General features: G+C 40.5%; 1 protein-coding gene across 1 annotated transcript in view; it reads left to right on the top strand.

Moving 5' to 3' along the window:
* The window catches only part of LOC132816926 (protocadherin Fat 3-like), a 575,577-nt gene that overhangs the window by 412,704 nt on the left and 144,248 nt on the right, over positions 1-18,625 (top strand). Inside the window, exon 9 of the mRNA XM_060826951.1 lies at positions 14,461-14,671. Within this exon, the coding sequence (XP_060682934.1) occupies positions 14,461-14,671 (211 nt within the window). The remainder of the gene's footprint in view (positions 1-14,460; positions 14,672-18,625) is intronic.

The raw sequence follows: 18,625 nt of genomic DNA, 5'->3' as shown, positions 1-18,625 counted from the left end.
AGTATATATCAGTATGTTGTAAACCATAATGTCATTAGGGTGCCAGCAGATGGAATGAGCATGAGTGTAAAAAACTAACATTGGAATGCACTTAAGTCATTGTAAATAAAATAATCGCTCCTTTCTTTTACTAGCAACATGTTTGTTTGCTATGTAGTTTTGCCCAAACAATCAGCAAAATTTAAGCTGCTAAATTTAACTTGTAAAAATTAACATTCTAACTCTCTTAATTCCATCATTTTCGCAATTTTTGATTTCCAATGTATTAGTCTTCAGAGATGATTCTCCTTGTCCTCACTTCACTGACCACTATCTCTGAAATCTTTCCATACTCTGTATTGCCTCCAAGTTCAACTTCTTCATGATGTTGTCAGTCTCCTAAGCTCCACTGTATATGAACAACTCCTACAAAAGAATATCCTAATTGTCAAACTAGGCATCCATAGTACGCTGTCTTCGTGGTCCTGAATTAACTCTGAAGTCTCAAAGCATTAAATGTCAAGTCCATGTCCTTGTTTATAAAGCTTTCATTTTCCATAAGCAGTGCCAGCCATGTGCACTACTGCATGTTTATCAGTCTGCGAGTGATTTCAACCACTGCCTCATTCAAGCCCAGACTCTTCTATTCAGCTGCCTCCCCATCTTACATCAAAAGGTTCTACAAATGTATCTGTGATATTGCCTTCAGTCACTGGCTTCCTCTCACTGTTTGGAATTTTCTTCTGTTCTTTGAAGTACTTTGTGAAATTTATTATGAATCCTAAAAATATAAATGTTTGTTCTTGCTCTGATATTTTTGGTATAAACTGAAAATAGGTTTTGGTTAAGAAAAAGAAGGTAGCATACATCAGGTATAGACTAGAGAGATCGAGTAAGTCCTTTAGAAGAGTATACTTAAGAGGGAAGTATGAGTGTACTTAAGAGGGAAATCAGGAGGGCAAAAGGGGGACATAAGATAGCTTTGGTAAATAGGGTTAAGGAGAATCCAAAGGTTTTTTATAAATACATTAAAGATAAAAGAGTAGGGCCCCTCAAAGATCAGCAAGGCAGCCTACATGTGGAGATGGAGGAGATTCTAAACGAGTATTTTGCATCAGTGTTTACTGTGTAGAAGGACATGGAAGATATGGAATGTGGGGAAGTAGATGGTGACATCTTGAAAAATGTCCAAATTACAGAGGAGGTAGTCCAGGATGTCTTGAAATACATAACAGTGAATTAATCTTCAGAAGCTGATCAGGTGTACCCTAGAACTCTGTGGGAAGCTAGGGAAGTGATGGCTGGCTCCCTTGCTGAGATATTTGTATCATCGATAGTCACAGATGCCAGAAGACTAGAGGTTGACTAAAGTAGTGCCATATTTAGGAAAGGTGGTAAGGACAAGCCAGGCAACTATAGACTGGTGAGCCTGACATCAGTGGTGGATAAGTTGTTGGAGGCAATCCTGAGGGACAGGATTTGCATGTATTTGGAAAGTCAAGGACTGATTAAGGATAGTTAGCATGGCTTTGTGCATGGTAAATCAATCTCACAAAATTAATTGAGTTTTTTGAAGAAGTAACAAAAAGAATTGATTTGGGCAGTGATCTAAATGGACTTCAATAAGGCTTTTGATAAGGTTCCTCATGGGAGACTGGTTAACAAGTTTCATGAAATACAGGGAGAACTAGCCATTTTGACACACAACTGGCTCGAAGGTAGAAGACAGATGGCGATGGTGGAGGATTGCTTTTCAGATTGGAGGCCTGTGACCAGTGTACCACAAGGATTAGTGCTAGGTCCACTATTTTCCGTCATTTATATAAATGATTTGGATGTGAACATAGGAGATATAGTTAGTAAGTTTGCAGGTGACACCAAAATTGGAGGTGCAGTGAACAGCAGAGAAGGTTACTTCAGAGTACAAAGGGATCTTGATCAGATGGGCAAATGGACTGAAGAGTGTTAGATGGAGTTTAATTTAGATAAATACAAGGTGCTACATTTTGGAAAAGTAAAACAAAGCAGGACTTATACACTTAATGATAAGGTTCTGGTGAGTGTTGCTGAACAAAGAGACCTTAGAGTGCAGGTTCATAGTTCCTTGAAAGTGGAGTTACAGGCAGATAGCATAGTGAAGAAGGCATTTGGTATGCTTTTCTTTACTGGGCAGAGCACTGAGTATAGGAGTTGGGAGGTCATGTGGCTGTACAGGACATTGGTTAGGCTACTTTTGGAATATTGTGTGCAATTCTGGTCTCCTTCCTATTGGAAGGATGTTGTGAAATTTGAAAGGGTTCAGAAAAGGTCTACAAGGATGTTCCCAGCATTAGCGGGTTCGAGCTATTGGGAAAGGCTGAACAGGCTAGGGCTGTTTTCCCTGGAGCATTGGAGGCTGAGCGGTGACCTTATAGAGGTTTATAAAATCATGAGGGGCATGGATAGATAAATAGATGAGGTCTTTTCCCTGGGGTGGGGTAGTCCAGAACTAGAAGGCATGGGTTTAGGGTGAGAGGGGAAAGATATAAAAAGGACCTAAGGAGCAACTTTTTCACGCAGAGGGTGGTGCGTGTTTGGAATGAGCTGCCAGAGGAAGTGGTAAAGACTGGTACAATTACAGCATTTAAAGGGCATCTGAATGGGTATATGAATAGGAAAGGCTTAGAAGGATATGGGCCAAGTGCTGAGTCGATTAGGTTAGGATATCCGGTCAGCATGGACAACTTCGGTGAAGAGTCTGTTTCCTTGCTGTACATCTCTCTAACCTTCAGACTCTAACGTTGTGGGCAATATTCCCTATAAGCTGGGTCAGCATGAGGCTGCACAAAACCTAAAAGGAACTGCGCAAATTACTAAAGTTGTCCCCTTTAATATAAATTTAAAGATAAGCATATGCAGTCATGAAAAATTTAGTGGCACCATGCATTCAAATGTGCAGGCTGCAAACAATGAAAAATATAGACGATGTTGATTTCTACTTATTAGTTCTTAGAATGTTGTTACAAATGTCAAATCCATATTCCACGGGTATTATTAGTCTGTCAAATAGATTCAGCATCCCTCGCGGTCAAAATTTTACCTTCACAGTTTGAATGTCTGAATATTTAACAGTTCAAGTCCTCACAATTTAGCTTTATGCTATTCTTACCCATACTCAGCTTGCATTTCTTCTATCTCTTGCAAGGCAGACTGATGCACAGTCTAATTAAATGGGCGCATCTATAATTATTCTTTAATTCTTGTTTACTAATTGCCTGAAACTTGGCTGAGCTAAACGTGAGGGCACTCAGATTCTCTAAGCTAAATTTCCAATTGTTGAACCTGTTTGTCAATTTGGTTCTAGGTCCAAACCCATGACACAATGCAATTTCTAAACTGATACTAATTCATTGACCAGGGGTAGTTTTGGTGCAGAAAGAAGCCTCAGGTTAGACTGAACCCTAGGGTCTTTCAAAAGGAGAAGCAGTCATTACTGGGCCTATTACTTTCCTTGAAGCTGGATACCTTGGAGAATATCAGAATCAGGCTGCCATTGTTAGCATCAGCAAGCATGTATTGCCTCCTGATTTTTACGTTATCCCAGAAGTTCTCAGCAAGGCTGCAGATATTCCTCTCAGCATCTGACTGGAAGAAACTCCAGAAGGAAACCTGAAGGATATGGCTGGTAGTGAAGAAATTGTGATGTCATGATTCTAGTGCCCAAAGCACTTTAATTATTTCTTTGGCTCTGGAAAGCAAATGTCAAGGTGTACCCATGTGACTTTAACTCTGAAAATTGCAGCATGCATGCAAACCTAGCAAACAGAATGCCCATGTTCTCCCTTACATCATCAGAGTGTGCATCCAGCCACATCGTTGAGGAGTTTGTCACGTTACTGTGTGACATTAAAATAGCACCGCTGATGTGAGCACTGAGAGAGTTGAGAGTGGGAAACCTATTCATTGACCATTCTCTCTCATCCTGTTGCACAGGAGAGCTCCCAATACCCAAGAGAAGAGTAGAACGTATCAGACCTGCTCCAGCTCATAGCTAAGGTGGCCATGAAAATCACAAGCAACAGGTCCCAGTGCTACCCTTCAGGAATGTGATTTTAGCAACATAGCTGCAGAAGTCAAGAACTCAATTCTTCAAGCCTGCTCTGCCATTCTAGATTATGGTGGATCATCTGCCTAATGCTGTGTTCCTGCATGATTCTAGTAACCCTTGATGCCATCAGTAACTAGAAATCTATCCATTTCTGTCTTGAACTTGGTTAATAACTGAGCTTCCAGCAAATTCTGGAGTAAAGCATTTCATTGATTAATCACATAATATAAAACAAAGAACTGTAGACGATGAAGATCTAAAACAACGACAAAGTGCTGGAGAAACTGAGCAGGCCCAACAACAGAGAGAAACAGGTTTAATGTTTTGCATCCAGTGACTTCCTCACCACCTCAAAGCTAGCTGGCCTATTTTCTGAGACTGTGTCCATTGGTTCTAGCTTCTACACGAACAATGTTCTTTCTACACCTGCTCTGACCATCATTTTAATGATTTTATTAGTTTCTATGATATCACCTCTCATTAACATAGAACAGTACATCACAGTACAGGCCCTTCAGCCCATGATGTTGTGCTGAACATTTATCTTAATCTAAAATCAACCTAACCTATACACCCCTCCATTTACTGCCATTCATGTGCTTGTCCAGCAGTCGCTTAAATGTCCCTAATGTCTCTGAGTCTACTACCACAGATGGCAGTGCATTCCACGCACCCACCACTCACTGAGTAAAGAGACATCTCCCCCTATACCTTCCTCCAATCATCTTAAAATTATGACCCCTTGTGACAGCCATTTTTGCCCTGAGGAAATATCTCTGGCTGCTTACTCCATCAAACTATGTTTTTCCAAATATTCATAAATGCTATCTCTCAGAATCCTTTCCAGTACCTTGCTTTCCATAGACATAAAACTGACTGGTCTGTAATTCCCAGGGCTTGCCCTATTCCATTTCTTGAACATAGGAACAACATTCACCTCCCTCCAATCATCTGATATTACTTTCATGGAGAGTGAGAACACAAAGATCATTGCCAGAAGTGCAGTAATCTCATTCCTCACTTCCTGTATTAACCTTGGGTAACTCTGGTTTGTCCTCAGGGACTTATCTATCTTGATGCTTCCCAGAATTTCGAACACTGAGAGTCATAGAGATGTACAGCATAGCAACAGACCCTTCAGTCCAACCTGTCCATGCCGACCAGATATCCTGACCCAATCTAGTCCCACCTGCCAGCACTCGGCCCATATTCCTCCAAACCCTTCCTATTCATATACCCATCCAAATGCCTCTTAAATGTTGCAATTGTACCAGCCTCTACCACTTCCTCTGGCAGTTCATTCTATACATATTGTACCACTCTGTGTGAAAAAGTTGCCCCATAGGTCTCTTTTTCCCCTCTCACTGTAAACCTATGTCCTCTAGTTCTGGACTCCCCAACCCCAGGGAGTTTGCCTATTTACCCTATCCATGCTCCTCATAATTTTGTAGACCTCTGTAAGGTCACCACTCAGCCTCTGATGCTCCAGGGAAAACAGCCCCAGCCTGTTCAGTGTCTCCCTATAGCTCAAATCCTCCAACATCCTTGTAAATCTTTTCTGAACCCTTTCATGTTTCACAACATCTTTCCGATAGGAAGGAGACCCGAAATGCATGCAATATTCCAACAGTGGCCTTACCAATGTCCTGTGCAGCAGCAACATGACCTCCCAACTCCTGACTCCCAACTCCTATACTCTGACCAATAAAGGAAAGCATACCAAGTGTTGCCTTCACTATCCTATCTACCTGCAACTCCACTTTCAAGGAGCAATGAACCTGCACTCCAAGGTCTCTTTGTTCAGCAACATTCCCTAGGACTTTACCATTAAGTGTATAAGTCCTGCTAAGATTTGCTTTCCCGAAACGCAGCACATCGCATTTATCTGAATTAAACTTCAACTGCCACTTCTCAGCCCATTGGCCCATCTGGTCCAGATCCTGTTGTAATCTGAGGTTATCCTAGTCGCTGTCCACTACACCACCAATTTTGGTGTAATTTGCAAACTTACTAACTGTACCTCTTATGCTCGTATCCAAATCATTTATGTAAATGACAAAAAGTAGAGGACCTGGCACTGATCCTTGTGGCACTCCACTGGTCACAGGCCTCCAGTCTGAAAAACAACTCTCCACCACCAACCTCTTGTCTTCTACCTTTGAGCCAGTTCTGTATCTAAATGGCTAGTTCTCCCTATATTTCGAGAGATCTAACCTTGCTAATCAGTCTCCCATGGGGAACCTTGTCGAATGCCTTACTGAAGTCCATATAGATCACATCTACCGCTCTGCCCTCATCAACCCTCTTTGTTACTTCCTCAAAAAACTCAATCAACTTTGTGAGACATGATTTCCCATGCACAAAATCATGTTGACTATCCCTAATCAGTCCTTGCCTTTCCAAATACATGTACATCCTGTCCCTCAGGATTCCCTCCAACAACTTGTCCACCACTGACGTCAGGCTCACTGGTCTATAGTTCCCTAGCTTGCCTTTACCGCCCTTCTTAAACAGTGCTACCACATTAGCCAACCTCCTGTCTTCCGGCACCTCACCTGTGACTATCAATGATACAAATATCTCAGAAAGAGGCCAAGCAATCACTTCTCTAGCTTTCCACAGAGTTCTAGGATATACCTGATCAGGTCCAGGGGATTTATCCATCTTTACCTGTTTCAAGACATCCAGCACTTCCTCATCTGTAATATGGACATTTTGCAAGATGTCATCATCTATTTCCCTACATTCTATATCTTCCATATCCTTTTCCACAATAAATACTGATGCAAAATACTCATTTAGTATCTTCCCCATTTTCTGCGGCTCCACACAAAGGCTGCTTTGCTGATCTTTGAGGGGCCTTTTTCTCTCCCTAGTTACCCTTTTGTCCTTAATGTATTTGTAATTTTTTTCTCTTTCTTTTTAACTCTATTCTGTAATTTGAACCTGTTTGGTTCTAGGAGTTGTTTGTTCTACTTTCCACTTTCATTTACAGTTTTTCAGTCTCCCATACTTTGCATTCTTCATGCTCTACTTTTCCATGTTTACTCAAACTTCCTATTTCTATACCCATTGCTATGTGGTACTGGGAGCAATCCTGAGACTACAGCCTTAGAGATCCTTCAGTTCAGTCTCTCACCTAATTGCCTAAATGCTGCATTTGGAATTGCATTCCTGTTTCTACATACGTCATCGGTGCCAATGTGTGGCACAAGATGTGGCTTTTCTCTCAAACTCCCCCCCCCCCCCCACCCCAAACCCAAAATAGAAGGAGCATCCTACAATTATTCTGTGATATCTTTGACTGTAGCACCGTAGAATCTTCTACTGAGAAAAGCAAATCATTTGGCCCATCAAGAACACACCAACCCTCCAAAGAATATCCCATACAGACCCCTCACAAAAGTCTGTTTCATGCAGCCTTTACATGGAATGTTTTAAATTACTTTGCATCTTGCACATGATGGGTATAAAGTCTTTTGTTCTGGTGAGTCTTTGAGCATGGCTGTCGGTTTATGTATGGTCATGAATCAGAGTAGTCAGAGAAGTGTGGCTGTTAGTTCTGGGACAGTTTTTTATATAGTAGCATGGCTAGTGTGTTGGATCATGGCATGTCCTCATTGTGTTGTTTATCTGGTAGGCTTCTGCAGATGAAGTTGCAGGGATATCCATTCTTGGTGAAGACAGCTTTCTTGTGTGTGTTCGGGTAGTTGCTGTTGTAGTTCAGGATCTGGTCCTTGTGTCTGGCTTTTGTATATACCTTTTTGGTGCATTCGTCTTTCTGTGTTCCTTTTACTATCACATCCAGCAATAGTTGATTGTTGGTTTCCTCCTCTTTCATAAATCTGATCCCTGTGAGCATGGTGTTGATAATCTGGTGTGTGTTCTCAACTTATGTTCTCCACATTTCTGATGCAGACTTTTGTTGAATTTGTGAGAGAGCTATTTGTTCAAGTCTCTGCGTCACTGCTTGTGCTATGAGTCCAGAGATGGGTGAGTCCATTGGTGTCCCATTGATCTGTTCATATATTTGGTTGTTGAATGTGAAGTGCGTTATCAAGCACAGGTCAAGTAGTTTAAATATGCAGTCCTTGTTGATAGGTTCCCCATCATGCTGTCTTTTCTGTTTGTACAGGAGGTTGCCTATTGTCCCTTTGGCTAGAGGTTTGTCACTTTAAGTGAACAGTGCCAAAATATCACATGAGGCCATTACTTCATCCTTGCCTATGTCTATGTTGTCTTGGAATTTGTGTGATGATTGTATGGAGTGTTTGGATCCACTGATAGGATGTTTCGGTTTTTGTTGAAGGTCTTTTGCAAATTTATGTGATGGCGCTCCTGGAAGTGGCACAGTGGTTCTAAGTTGTATGTCTGGTTTGTGTACCATGGTAAAATCTTGGACTGTTGTTGCTTTCCGGTTTCATCCTTTATAGGTCAGTCCTGGTTATCAGCCCATTTGTTTGTTGGTTCTGTACACTGTTGTTTATTCTGTTGGTTAGCTGTGGAGTGGGGTCACACTCCCTCTATAGGCAGGTGTTGGTATCTGCAAGTAGTTTCTATGCTTTCTGAATATCAATATTCGATCTTATCCAAAACAACTGTCATTCTGCCTTTACTGCTCGTGCTATGATTATGTCCTCATCCTTTTTGAGTATATTGAGGGCTTCTCTTTGGTGTTAAGATTGTTCATTTGTTTTTTCTTTGTTAGTAAGTGTACAATGGTTTGTCTGGCAGCTTGTTAGTCTCTTTGGTTCGTCCATTAGTTCTGAGTGAACATTACAATGCAACTAGAAAGACTGGTGTTTTTGTGTACCTGTGGTTGAAATTGAGTCCCTTGGCTAGTGTGGCTTTTTCTGTGTCTATAAGCTGTCTATTGGAGAGGCTTCTTACCCAGATGACTGTCATGTTGTCTTCCCTGCTGTTGGTCAGCTTGGTAATTTTGTAGTCCTTTTTTTGTATATGATTCAGTTCTGTCCTATAGTGATGCCCTGATCGATTGTCACAGTCCACATCTGATTAGTTGTTTTGACATTAACAGTTTTTGGTGCACAATTTCTTGTCTGTGCCTGTGTGGTCTGTTGTATGCATCCGTAATCATAACGTGGATCATCTGTTTTGTCCGAGTGTTTCTTTGGCTTATGGGTTGTTGATTGGTGGTCTGTGTCTGACACAGGGTGGTAGTATTTGATTCCTTCAACATCCATATATGAATTGGAGTTGTTCATAGGAACACCAACTAGCCACTAAATGCCACCACCAGCTGTCCCTAGTGGCCATACATACAGATGACAAGGATAACAAATTCAGCTAGGACAACACAACGATCATAGGACAAGCTAAACAGAGGACAGCCATGAGAATGTTTAGAAGCAAGACACTCATCCATGGACTCCATCAACAAACGCATCGAGACCCAATATACTGGCCACTGCAACAAACTACTGGAATGGCAACCGAAGCAGCAGGAACGGTCACAAATCAATTCCAGAAGAGAGAACATCAGTGCTTCACAGGAGGCTCCAAAGCACTGAAGGTATCACTTACAGGGGACAAAACGTCTGCAAACCAACTTCCCAGGTTGGCGAACATACCCACATCCATGGAGGATTGTCATATGAGCAAAGGTTAACCAGTTTGGGACTCTACTCACTGGAGTTTAGAAGAATAAGAGGTAATCTCATTGAAGCATATTGGATTATGAAGGGGCTTAACAGGGAAGATGTTGAGAGGATGTTCCACCTCATGAGAGTCTAGTACCAGAGGACATCATGTCAGAATAAAGGGATGCCAATTTACGACTGAGATGAGAAAGAATTTCTTATCTGAGAGGGTTAGCAGTCTTTGGAATGCCTTGCCACAGTGACTGTGAAGACAGATGCCTTTTGTATAATTAAGGCTGAGATAGATTCTTGACTAACAGAAAGCAATGAGTGGGGATAAATGAGTGCTTTTCTGGTTGGTAATCAGTAACTAGTGGTGTGCCTCAGGGAGTGGTGTTGGGACTGCAATTATTTATAATTTACATAAAAGATTTGGAGTTGGGTACTACACCTAGTATGTCAAAGTTTGCAGATGAAACCAAGATGAATGGCAGAGCAAAGTGTGCAGAGGACTGCAAAACTCTGCAGAGAAACATCGATACTTTAAGTGAGTGGGCAAAAATCTGGCAGATGGAATACAATGTTGTTAAATGTGAAGTCATCCAATTTGGTAGGAGTAACAGTAGAAAGAACTATTACTTGAATGGTAAAAGGTTGCAGCACGCTGCTGTGCAGAGGGACCTGGGTGTCCTTGTGCATGAATCACAGAGGCTGGTCTGCAGGTGCAACAGGTAATTAGGAAGGTAGATGGAATTTTGTCCTTCATTGCTCAAGAGATTGAGTTTAAAAGCAGGAAAGTGATGTAGCAGCAGTACTGCATGCAGTTTTGGTCTCCTTACTTGGGAAAGGATGTACTAACATTGGAAGAGGTGCAGAGGAAGTTCACTAGGTTGATTCTGGAGTTGGGTGTTGACATATGAGGAGAGACTGAGTAGATTGGAATTATATTCATTGGAATTTAAAGAATGAGGGGTATCTTATAGAAACCTATAAAATTATGAAGGGAATAGATAAGATAGAAGTAGAGAGGATGTTTCCACTGGCAGGTGAAACCAGGACAAGAGGGCACGGCCTCAAAATTAGAGGGAACAGACTTAGGACTGAATTGAGAAGGAACTTCTTCGCCCAGAGGGTTGTGAATCTGTGGAATTCCCTCCCCAGTGAAGTGGGGTGAGTAAGTGGAGCTGAGGCCACAAAAAGATCAGCCATGGTTTTATTAAATGGTGGAGCGGGCTGCTCATAGTTTTTATGTTTCTTTCTTAAGCAGTCTATCCTAGTCATGGTCAGAGCTGGAGACTTCCTGCCTCTGTGACTGCCTAGGCCACATGGAGCATCCAGAATTCTCATAGTGCAGGATGGGCATTTCCACGCAGCTAAGCTCTGCCTTGCCTTAAGCCTAATTTCAGACTATTTAATTTAGAGATGGGAAAAATAGAAAATAGCTCTGTCTCTATCTGCTTGTCTTGGAGTCTTTTTCTCACCAGCTCCCCTAGGTGATGCTGACTGCCTTTCTTATCTTGCTCTTCCTGATCTTGGTCATTGCTCTAGTTGTTGCTAGCAATTTGTTTTGAGACCTCTTTCTTGCCTGCTTCTCGCAATGCTTCTAAATGGCTGCTTAAGTTTCTCTTCTCATCCACTTTTCAAATCATGCTCACACTCATTTCTGCCCCTGACTGGTAACTAAAAATTCCGTCCTCTGTGTCTAACTTCCATTCCAGCTTACTAAAGGCTGTTGACATCAACATATCTTTGAGATGATAGGCAGTCAAGCCCAGTTGCTGGGAAAAATACAAATGAAAAGACAGGAGATTATTTGACTGACAACTCAACTGATCAATCCTGGCCACAGTGACGCAGGGGAGCTTTTTATCATTAATAGAAGACCAGGTCGCAGGTCTGTTCTGTCAGTCATACTTCAACAAGCTACTAGGTATTGGTATTTCACATTCTGGGCACATATTCTTATATGTTTGGGAATTTTCAACTCTAATTGTAACAGCTATCATGGAAATAAAGCATTAATGTATATATTTCTGAATGTCCAAGGGATAACTCTGCAAAATGTAGTTGTCAGGCAGCTTAGTGAATCAGAGTTGTATTAAACCCTGTCTGTAACCCAAATGTGTGTCAGTCAAAACTGAGCTCTCAGAACCACTCTTGTAATATCAGCTGTCATAAAAATGTAAATTATGTATCTTTAAAGATGACAAGTTAATTAATGGACATTCTATTTAGGACCATAGAACCATTGAGGACCAATTAGGGTCTGGAACCTATTCAAACTTTTGATCAGATCAGGGCTGTCTCTAAACTCAGTCTCTCAACTTTTGCCTCATCTTAATTTGCCTCATCCACTCGAACAAAAATCTACCACCCTTACTTCTAAAATTAACAATTGATCAGGCACCAACGCCATCTATGGAGGAGAGATGCAAATGTTTATTATCGGTTGTCTTTTCTGTGTCCAAATTTCACTTGTGTAAAGTTTAGTGTTTAGACTCCCTGACTTGTGGAAATAGTTTCTTCTGTTCTGCCTTTACTGTTCCACTCGTTCTCCTTTTTAAGTCCAAAAACTTACCTTTGTCCACACTGAAATCCATTTGTTATGATTATCCCATTCATTTAGTCTTTATGACATGTCTCTGATTTTACATTTTCATCTACATCACTTATAATACTGCAAACCTTTGTGTTGTTGTCAAGTACAGACCTTTGTCTTGTTGCCTAAGCCATGAATGAATGCAATGAATAATTGAGGCCTTTTTAAAAACAAAATCTATTCAATTTTCAGACATGTTATCCCTTGTAAATTTATGTTGGCTCTGTCTAGTCATTTGAACATGTTCAAGGTCTTTAGTCACTGTTAATTATGGACTCTAGCAATTTGTCAACAACAGATGTTAAGCTAACCAGTCTATAATTCCTTACCTTCCTCAAGTCACAAAGTGACATGTTGAATTTTCCAATTTAAAGGGATAGTTCCTGATGTGAGAGATCTTTGGAAATATATAGTCATCAGAGAATCAGCCTTATTGTCAACCATCTTGCCTTTGAACTGCATCTCTTAAATAGGGACCGAGCTGCTTCTACCAATGGCTTAACCCATTAGCACTGCAATATTTCTATCTTTAAGTTCTTAACAGTGCTTTCAGCACAACAAACCTGCCACAACATCCTGTTATAGTATTATCATAGCTGATTTCATTGTGGCCTCGATTTGACTTTTCTGTTTGTTACCCATAACCTTTATGTCACTTGTCAATCATATATCACCTCCTTGCAGAACTGATGAAAGCCTCAAGCCTTCAACTCTTGGTCTTGCTGTCTCTAGCTCCCTCTCTTGGACCACTCAGTTTTTGATAAAACACGTGACAGCAACTTCCCATTCACTGAAGCAAATTCCTGTAACTACCAAAATCTGTTATTTAATCACTAGTTTTGCGGTACTTGTTCTGTATATACCATTGTTGTCAAACTTATTTTTTGTGCCTGCAGCTCCATGAAGTGTATTTTAGAATATAATCATCTGCTGTGTAATCAGTTGTTTTCCTCGTGACCACTGGGGCTTCCGCCAAACCCATTTAATCATGTTCCATCAATTGAAATTGTTTCTCTATATTCATGCTATGAATTTCATAATTTAATAACATATGTCATATTTCCTCCCAACTTCCTTCCATTTAATGAGAAATGCACCAGCCTTTCTAATCAGTAACTAAACTTGCTCAGCCATGGAATCATTAGTGTAAATCTTATTTGTACCCTGCTGAAACATTCAGAACCTCTTTGAAAGTGCAATGCCTTGAACTGGGCCCAATACTCCAGTTGAGCTCAAGCCAGTGTTTCATTGATGTCCTTTGTAAGTTCCTTCCTTTTGTACTATATGCCTTGTTTTATAAAGTCAGATCCTTTGTATTTTTTCAATCATTATCTCAACTTGCCAGACTAGTTTAAATTTTCATTTGCATATTCCCTTGGGTGTCTCACTGTTCCCATTCCACTTTTACAGTTGAACCCTTTAGTTTATACTGCCTATCTTCTTAACCAAAGTACATGACTTAATGTTCTTTTATATTAAATGTCATCTACTTCATTTCCACCAGCCTATGTTATCTTGATGTTTATTAATATCCTCTTTGCAGATCACATGCTTTCAAGTTTCATGTCATCCAAAAATGTTGAAACTATGCTGTGTACGACTAAGACTTGGTCATTTATATTGGTCAAGAAAAGATATTTTTTACTACTAATCTCTGGGGAATCCTACTGTATACCCTCTCCAATCTGAAAAAATAACCATTGGCCTCCACTCTTTGTCTTCTGTTCATCAATTCATGGTCATATCAGTTTTCATTTTATCCCATGGGTTTCAGTTTAGATGCGGAGTCTGTTACGAGCCACTTTTTCAAACACCTTTCAAACTCCATGTACATGTTTCCTTCATTGTTCGTTCCTGTTATCACATCAAAAGCTCAATCAATGCCTTTAAGTCCATTGTGGTTTTACCAAATTAATTTATGCCTATCCAAGTAACTGTTAATTTTATTCCAAATTATTGTTTTTAAGTGGTTTCCATGGTCAATGTGATACTGACTGGTTCATCTTTACTCCCTTTACTGAACAAGAATGAAACATTCATAATCCTTTAATATCTGACAAAAATTGTGATGCCAAAGAGAACAGGAAGGCAATGCAAGGATGATTGCAATTGCTACCATTACATCTGTTTTTGTCAAGGAAGGTGCTGCTGCTACGACAGTGTTGCAGTTCTAACTTTTAAATTTATTTCACCAGGTCCGAGATCAAGAGTTTCCATATCGTCGTAACTTGGTACGAATTATAATAAATGTAGATGATGCCAATGATCATGCCCCCTACTTCACTAGTGCTGTGTACAATGGTTCGGTTTTTGAGTCTGCTGCTTTTGGCTCTGCTGTTCTGCAAGTTACAGCCCTAGACAAGGACAAAGGTCAAAATGCTGAGCTACTGTACAGTATTGAAGGTGGTGAGTAATAATTTACAAAGGCCTTGATGCAAAACTATAAGCATTAAAACTAAAGGTGTAAGTAAGGACTGAACAATTCTGCATTAGATTTTCTGCCACATATCAAATTTTGCTAAATCACCTGAATTTGAAGTAAACTATGTATCATGAGTAACATGCAGAAAATACTGAAGGAGCTGCAATGCATTATTTAATTGGATATGTTATCATTCTGCCTAAACACCAGACTGAATCAAATGATTGTTTTATTTAATGAAACTGCTTGGTGAGTTTATTTCTTTACAGCATATAAACTTTTACAGTTTATTTGTACATTTGCATTAAAAATCATTTAAAAAATCAAGGCCTGTTTTTGGTCATCAACAGTAGAATCAACTATGCTCATTGTGAATTGGCTCCTACTGAGTACTCAGACACAGTGGGCTGAACGGTCTGTAAAAGCTCTGACTCTGTAAAAATTGACAGAGCTTACTTGAACTTTGCAACGACCATGAGATTTGAACAACAAAAATCTTATTCAAAACAAATGGTGCTGAAAAGTATAATGAGAAATCCAGGTGCCAATACAGTGGTACCAGATGTGACTCTGTTAACAGTCTCCTGAATTCACAGTTAACGCATCACTGGCTTGATACAGAATACTTTTTAATACATTAAAAGGAGCCTTTTCATTCAAAGCTAAAAGGTTGCCCTTACCCTAAGGTCACCAAAACTCAAGTATTCTACATTTTCACTTATCTTTCCTATACCACTGTGCCTAAATCAGTAGGGCCATACAACATGGTCCCTGTCCAACTCAGGGTTGAAATCCCCCGGTATATAACAATATCCTGTCTTAGGGCTTCTAAGTAGAAGAGTGTCAAGCTCCTCATATAATTGGTCTTTTGCCTCCATGGTATAGTTCAGTATTGGAACATTGAGACTCGGGTGATTGACTGGTTCTGTTTGAGTTGAAAGGGAGATAGGAGTGGTACTGGAAAAGCACAGCAGGTCAGGCACCATCCAAGGAGCAGGAGCTTCAACATTTCAGGTATAAGCCCTTCATCAATAATGTGGGGGGAGGAAGTGTGGTGGTGATGAAAGGGGACTGAGAGGTAAATAGGGTGGGGTGGGGCGGGGTAAGGTGATAGAGAGATGCAGATGATGGGGTAATAGTGAGAGGTCAGAGGGGAAGGTGGAGCGGATAAGTGGGAAAGAAGATGGATAGGTATGACAGTTCAAGAGGGCGGTGTCAGGTTTGAGAGTTGGATCAGGTGGAGGGGAGATGAGGAAACTGGTGAAATTGACATTGATACCATGTGATTGCATGGTCCTAAGCAGGAGATGAACTGGGAGTTGAATGGTCGGCCACAGGGTGGTGGGGTTGTTTGGTGCATATGTCCCAGAAATGTTCCCTGAAACATTCCACAAGTTCACGTTTTGTCTCAACTCCCCTCCCACTCCATCAAGGACATGCAAGTCCTGGGCCACCTCCAATCCAAATCCAAGACACCTCACGCCTGGAGGAAGGGCGCCTCATCTTCTGCTGTGGGACCCTCCAACCATACAGCATCAATGTTGATTTCATCAGTTTCCTCAACTCCTCTCCCCACCTCATCCCAGATCCAGCCCTCCAACCATGCACCGCTCTCTTGAACAGTCCTACCTGTTCATCTTCCTTCCTGCCTATCTACTTCACCCTCCCCTCCAACCTGTCACCATTGCCCCCCATCTGCATTCTCTCTCAGCTGCCCTCGCCCTCAGCATTCCTGATGAAGGACATATGCCCGAAAAGTCAATTATCCTGCTCTTTGGATGCTGCCTGACCTACTATGCTTTTTCAGTGCCACACTGATCTCCAGCATCTGTAGTCCTCATTTTCTCCTTGAAAGGGAGATAGAGCACAGGTAAATGGTAAATGACAGCAACAAACAGAAGAGTTGCCAGGCTGTCAACACCAGCGTTGTTTAACCCCATTACAGAACTTAGAGTTCTGATGCTGCCTTGTCAAAGCTGGATCATATCTTTCAGTTTGTTAGTTATACCAATCCTTGAAAGGAAGACCATTTTGTTCACCTTAAATAGAACATCTCCATTTCCACAACTGAATGCCTTGATAGTATTTTCCCTGCAGTTGTCGGTCTAAAGATATCAAGTCAGTTGTAGATCTTACTGTTCTGAAAACACACTGGATTTGGGTTAGATTTGTTAGGCAAAATCTACACTGTAATGGTACAACACCTTCAAGTACTGTTTCTCATAATGTTTGGCAGGAAGATGCCTCGATACTTCTGCAAGCACTGTGATTGCCTTTGTTCTGGAACAGGGCACAATATTTGTGTTCATTCGTACCCTGAGGCAGTGCCTCCTCCCTCCAGCAGGTGAATCATGAATTCAGGCAGCACAGCATTTTGTAGATGTACATTGCCACTGTACAGTCGTGACCAAGGAAATGGATGTAGTGCTAATCAAGTGGGCAGCTTTGTCCTGGATCATGTCAAACTACTTGATTATTATCGGAGCTGCAACCATTTAAGCGAGTGGGGAGTATTCCATTGCACTCCTTGTAGATGGTGTAAATACATTTCACCTAATTTCCACTCCAGTACTTTTGCTAACTACTTTAAACCCCTGATTTCTGATATTGAACTCTTTCCAAGGGAAATAGCTTCGCCTCACTTAATCAAAATTCTTAATAATATCGAATCCTCTAATAGTTATTCTTCCACCTAGCATCAAACTGTCTCATCCAGGAAACCAATCCCAGTGTTTTATCTTTCATAAAGTGTAATGCCCAGAATTGTACAAATTCGGAGCTGAAATCTGACCATAATTTATAAAGGTTTAGTATGAGATCTCTATTTTTATATCCAATATCCCTATTTAAAAAGCCAAGGACACCATCTGTAAGTTTAACCGTTCCATCAGATTCTCACGCCCAGAAACATTTATGAATGTATACCCCTAGGTTCTTCTGCTTTTCCACTACCTTCAAAATAAAACATTTGAAATTATAATGCTTCTTCCTATTTGTTATTTCAAAGTGCATTACTTCACATTCATTTGCATTATTTTATATACGCCATATGCCTTCCAATTCATCTGTCTTCCCTCATGAGATCTGTTATAACCCTGCTCAATACTTATAATATGATCAACTATTGTATTATCTACAAGTTGTGAAATTGTATTCCCAGTAGCCAACTTCGGGTAATTTTTATGCTGACAACAAGTAGTAACCCTATGATCGACCCTGGGGGATTTCACTGAATTCACTCCAGCAGTCAGGCATAAAATTCATTTATCAATAGTCTTTGCCTTTTATTCCTTTAGTAAATTTTCTACTCAGGTTACCACATAACTTTGGTGCCATGTGCTTCTACTTCGGGAAGAAACATTTTATATGGTGCTTATGCCTTTTGAAAGTCCATATATAAAACATTTATAATACTGCCTTCTCTATAATTTCTTCAATGGTCTCAATCAGCTAAATTAGACATGATTTGCACTGAACAATTTCTTGCTGTCTTTATTAACAATTCTTGCCTAAGTACGAATAAATTTTATTCCTGCCAATGGTTTCTCATCCTTTTCCAAATACTGGTATTAGGCAGATGAACCTGCAGTAAGCAGGAACTCCTTTTGAACAGGATTATATTGTTTGTAATTCTTCTTTTCTCTGGCACTAGTTTCATAAACAAAAGGTATTAAAAGATTATGCTTAGTTCTCCTACCTCCACCTTGCTTTTTTGACCTGCAGTGATTTCAACCTATTTAGCAGTAACTGTTATCATATCTGAAATCTCTAATTATCGCTCCTCTACAGGAACATTGGCTGGATTTTAAATGATCCCCCACTGCCTGGATGTTTTTAGCAGTGGAGGGCACATAAAATCGTTCAGGCGTATGATTCATCATTTGATTTTGATATAATTTCAATTGACCCCATTGTTATGCTGTTTGTCCCTTAATGTG

The sequence above is a fragment of the Hemiscyllium ocellatum genome, chromosome 6 (assembly GCF_020745735.1).
Source record: "Hemiscyllium ocellatum isolate sHemOce1 chromosome 6, sHemOce1.pat.X.cur, whole genome shotgun sequence".
Taxonomy (NCBI): domain Eukaryota; kingdom Metazoa; phylum Chordata; class Chondrichthyes; order Orectolobiformes; family Hemiscylliidae; genus Hemiscyllium; species Hemiscyllium ocellatum.
The sequence above is the reverse complement of the archived record's forward strand: the minus strand, read 5'-3'. Positions and strand labels throughout refer to the sequence as shown.